The sequence below is a fragment of the Vombatus ursinus genome, unplaced genomic scaffold, assembly GCF_900497805.2.
Source record: "Vombatus ursinus unplaced genomic scaffold, bare-nosed wombat genome assembly UNPS02014786.1, whole genome shotgun sequence".
Lineage (NCBI taxonomy): Eukaryota > Metazoa > Chordata > Mammalia > Diprotodontia > Vombatidae > Vombatus > Vombatus ursinus.
In genome coordinates this window covers 2,617,184-2,622,593 of record NW_020954564.1, presented here as the reverse complement: position 1 = coordinate 2,622,593, position 5,410 = coordinate 2,617,184, and the positions used below count along the sequence as shown (strand labels likewise).

General features: G+C 37.6%; 1 protein-coding gene across 1 annotated transcript in view; it reads left to right on the top strand.

Annotated features, from left to right (window-relative positions):
• The window catches only part of LOC114047124 (tumor necrosis factor ligand superfamily member 8-like), a 37,373-nt gene extending 32,672 nt beyond the window's left edge, over positions 1–4,701 (top strand). The window contains exon 4 of the mRNA XM_027867873.1: positions 4,160–4,701. Within this exon, the coding sequence (XP_027723674.1) occupies positions 4,160–4,557 (398 nt within the window). The 3' untranslated portion in view covers positions 4,558–4,701. The remainder of the gene's footprint in view (positions 1–4,159) is intronic.
• The last annotated feature ends 709 nt before the right edge of the window (positions 4,702–5,410 follow it).

The window sequence follows — 5,410 nt, the reverse complement described above, 5'->3', positions numbered from 1 at the left end:
GAAGGAAGGAAGGAAGGAAGGAAGGAAGGAAGGAAGGAAGGAAGGAAAGAAGGAAGGAAGGAAGGAAGGTATATTTATTAAGAACTTATCATATGTCAATTCCATCCTAAGCCTGGGGATACAAAAGCAATACAGTTCCTGACAGAAAGATACTTTCAATCTATTAAGGAGAGATAACACATAAGAGAAAAGGAATAGTAGCTAGGGAGTTATGTTTTGGTTTGCAAAGTCACAGGGATGATAAGTGGAGCCTAAGGCAGTAACAACCTTTCCAGCAGCAACGGTAATATTGATTTGACTATGGCCCCGGAGCTGGAAAGTAGGAGGGGAGTAGGGGGTTGGGGGAGGCCAGGTGGAAGAGAGAAATTCTATCGTGATTGTAGAGCAGCAGACAAGAAAATGGCCAGGATATAAAGTAAAGTATCATTGGACCTGGCCAGATATGAGGGAGCAGGAAGACCAGGGTGGGAGTTCCAGATATGAGTCAAAGAATCATTGAATTTTACCAAGGTTATATGACTTTTGACCATCTCCCTTATGGCTACTAAAGCCAAACCCTCAATAGAATGACTGGTCCTAGGCCTTTATTTGCACCAATGAGACATGTTAAATATACTGCAAGCTGCTCTGTCTCTCTGATTGACATCTTAATGAATAACCCCAAAACCTCTTTGCATATTGCTACATGCTTCTGTCAAGAGACAGGAGTTTGGAGGACACACTCAAATGTGCTGCTATTCCAAAGCCTTAGTGGAAGAGAAATAGAATATTAGCCATAAGTCTCTGTAATTAGCCACAGGCATCTTATTTTCCTTTTTAAATTTGTTTTTGCCAGTGAATTAAATCTTACCTTTAGCAAATGATTTGCTTCAGAGATCAGAGGAAAATGTTTTTTACCTTCTATTACAAAATGGAAGGAGTATAGCAGCAGCAATTAAAACTACTAACTTTAGCATCTCTGTTTTGAAAATTAATAATAATAATAATAATAGCTAGCATTGATATAGTGCCTACTATGTACCAGGTACTGTGTTGAGTGGTTTGTTTGTTTGTTTGTTTTTACAAATATTATCTCATTTGATCCTCACAACAATCCTGGCAGGTAAGTGTTATTGTTATCCCATTTCACAGTTGAGGAAACTGAGACAAAAGAGGTTAAGTGACTTGCTCGAGGTCACACACCTAGGAAGTGTCTCAGGCCAGATTTGAACTCAAGCCTTCCTGCTTCTAGGTCCAGTACTCTATCCACTGTACCATCTAAATGTCTCTTTATTGGTGAAGGCTAGTTTTGACAAGGTCAATCTCAGCAACCCAAAATTGTAGGATCTCAGAGTGGAAAGAGACTCCAAAGATTGTCTGATGTAACCTGTACCTGAAATCTCCCCATGGCAATTAATAATAATATTAAAATAGATAACTTTGAGGATATGAAATTGAAAAGTTTCTGCATGAACACAATGTAACTAGGACAGAAACAGAAGTAGTCAACTGAGGAAAAAAATATTTGTATCAAATATTTCTGATAAGGATCAGATATCCAAGATATTGTTGTTCCCTCATTTCAATCATGTCTGACTCTTTGTGACCCCCATTTGGGGTTTTCTTAGCAAAGATACTGGAGTGATTTGCCATTTCCCTTTCCAACTCGTTTTATAGATGAGGAAACTGAGGCAAACAGGGTTAAGTGACTTGTCAAAGGTCACACAGCTAGTAAGTGTCTGAAGCTGGATTTGAACTCAGGTCTTCCTGACTCCAGGCCTGGTGCTCTATCCTGAGCCACTTAGTTAAGAAATGCAAGACCAAAAGTCATTCCCCAAGAGATAAGTGGTCAAAGTATGTAAACAAACAGCTCTCAAAAGAATAGCAAATTATTAACAACCATGTAAAAGAATGTTTGAAATCAAAACAACTCTTAGTTTCATTTTATATCCAAAAAATTGGTAACGATGACTAAAGATAAGAATAGTCAATGTTAGAGGGGTTATGGACAAACACACACATTAACACATTCTTAGTCATGCTTTCAATGTGTCTAAAAGCATTCTGGAAAGTAATTTGCATAAATGACTTGACATATCCATGCCTTTTAAATCAGACATTCCACTTCTAGGAATATATCAGTGATAAAAAGAAAGGTTTTATATGTATGTGTATATATATATATATAATATATATATTATATATGTATGTATGTATGTATGTATATACACAGACACACACATACATATATACATATATACACTCATATGTGTATATGTATATATGTATATGTGTGTAAATGTGTGTGTGTGTGTATGTATATATACAGAGAGAGAGAGAGAGAGCTGCAAAGAACTTGAAACCAATAGATACACATTGATTGAAGAATGCCTAAACAAATTGTGATAGATTAATGTAATGGTATATCATCACTGTTTTATAGAAAATAGTAAATACAAGAAATCATGGGAAGGCATGAAATGGTGCCCAGTTAAGTAAATAGAACCAAGAAAACAATATATACAATAATTAAAGCAATATAAATGGAAACAACAATAATAAAACATAGAAACTGGATATTGTAAAATTATAATAACTAAGTTTAGCCCCAAAGAAGAGCTAGGAGAAGGAACCTCCTCCACTTCTTTACAGAGGTGGAGGGCTATGGGTCATGGAAAACTGCATAGAATGTCAGACATTTTTGATGTTTTATTTTGCCAAACTATGTTTGTTTTTTTTGTTTTTCTCTCCTTTATTCTTTATTATAAGAAATAAATCTCTGAGAGGAGAAGGTAGAGATACATTGGGAATGGTAGGTGATATAAAAAAAATAGCAATACACATTTATTAAATGAAAACAGAAATTCCCCCTACAACATCCCTGAAAAGTAGCCATTCAACTTGAAGACCTCTGGTAAAGGGGACCTTATTATCTTCTGAAGCCACTCATTCTACCTTTGAATAGATTTAATTAATAAAAAGGGTTTTGATCCTTTGTGTTTTCCCCTATGTCAAGCCTTCGATATTCAAAGACTTGTTGAAATCCCAGCTCTGCTACTTAATACCTGTGAAACTTTGGGTAAGTTACTTTCTTAGGTCTCAGTTTCCTCATTTAAAAAATGAAGACACTGGACTTGTTGGCCCCTAAGCTACCTTCTGGTTCAAAATCTATGATCCAATTAAACTACCATCCACTAGATGAAGCCTTCACTCATTGCTACAAGTTCTTGCTTTGGAAGCATTACAGAATTAACTGTGCATATGACAGTCCTTAGGAGGACAAATAGAATGGTGAAGGTCTTCAGCTTCATGACACATGAGGATCAGTCAAAGGAACTGGGGATGTTCTGCTTGGAGAAGGAAAGAGTTGGGGAAATGGGGAAGAACATATGAGAACTGCTTATAAATATTTGAGGTACTATCGTGTGCAGTTGATATTAGACTCGTTCTGTTGGACCCCAGAGGGTGAAATAAGGAGCAATGAGTGCAAGAAGCAAAGAGGCAAATGTAGGCTTGACATCACAGGGAGGATGCTAGCAATTAGAGCTATCCAAATGTGGAGTGGGCTGTTGGAGGAGGAAGCAGGTTCTCCCTCATAGGTAAGAAAGGTGGGGTTTCAAGGAAAAGGCAGACGACCACTTCATGGGTGTGTTGTAAGGGGGATATTTTTATGTACGGATAGGACTGGATGACCACTAAGATACCTTCCAACTCTGAGATTTCATGATTCAGTGAATCTTTGAAATATCTTATTAATAATCATCATGATGGTAATAGTAACAATATTAACTGCTAGCATTTACATGCTGATATAAGGCTTACAAAGTGCTTTACATATATTATCTCATTTAATCCTCACTACAACCCTGGCAGGTAGGTACTATTATTATACCCATTTTACAAATAAAGAAACCGAGGCAGGCAGAGTTTAAGTGACTTCTCCAGGGCCATACAGCAAGTAAGTGTCTAAGATAGGATTTAAACTCAGGTGTTCTTGATTCTAACACCAATGTCATATCCACTGTGCTAACTAGCTGTTTCTGACAGAGATCCTGCACCTATTTTGTTTTCAAAGACCTCCAATGCCTTGACTATTCTAATTAAACACTCTTATCAGATCATCTAGACCATTTCCCAAATGCACACAACAACCCTGGTTTTTTTATGTTTCTCTTTCCAGTTTCTAAGCCAATACGCAATTCCAAACTGACCTGGAACAAAGATGGCATCCTCAATGGCATTGGATATCATAATGGAAATCTGATCATCCAATCTCCAGGATGGTACATCATCTATTGCCAGTTGCAATTTGTTGTGCCAAATTGCCCAGATAATCCTATTGACCTGAAGTTGGAACTTCTCATCAATAACAAAACAAAGAAGCAAACTCTGGTTACTGTGTGTGAATCAAAAACGGGAACAAAGAACATCTATAGGAACCTCTCCCAGTTCTTTCTGGAGAATCTAAATGTCAACAATACTGTGTCCATCAAGGTCAAAGAATTCCAATACGTGGATACAAATACCTTTCCTCTTGAAAGCGTGTTGGCAGCCTTCAAGTATAGCAATTCTAACTGAGCAACCTCATTTGGCCCTTGGAGAGAAACCCAACACCAATACCACACATCATGTATAGCTTTTCATAGACTAATGGGGAAAAAAGAAGCCTTTTCACTGGAGACCTTTATCATTAGATTAAAATCCCAAACAGTGTGAAACATATGCCTCTCCCACTTTCATTCATCACTCGTTCTTTGATAACAAGAGTGGCTTTTGGTGGAACTGTCATTCACAAGGGAGACAAAAGGAATTTCAGTCACACAGCAGCACACTCCCCAAGCATCCACACCTAAAATTCCAAATAAGTGAAAGATTGATCAAGAAAGAAAGACTGGGCTACCTCTACCTACATTCTGATTTGATGATAATGCCCAGAATATTATAGTAAATGGCGGGACTGGGCAGGGAATCACAAGGTCTGAAACACACATTAGGGAGAACTCCCTACAGCAAGTCACTCCAGGGCTAAGATAGAACCATGGGGGAAATGTGTTTAAAAACAAGATATGATTCAAAACAAGACTAATTAAATGGGATGCTTAGCAAACTATTAACTAAGGCCTATATTTATTCCAATTAAGAGCAACCCATATCAAGCACATGCAAGCATTAGCCTCCTGCTGTCTCAAAACATGCAGTGCCATACGTTCAATGAATGTTAGCTGGTGACAATGACTATATTGCATGGCAGTGATAGAGGTAGCAAATGGCTGCTGTTAAAGCTACCTGGAGTCTTTCTCTTTTGAATGGAAGAGAAATAGCTATATATGGCTTGGACCCTGACCTCCCTTAGTATGTATGTTGATCCCAATTCCTGAAAGTGCTTCCCAGGAAAATAATTAGATCCAGGGCTAGATAACTATGTTGGAAA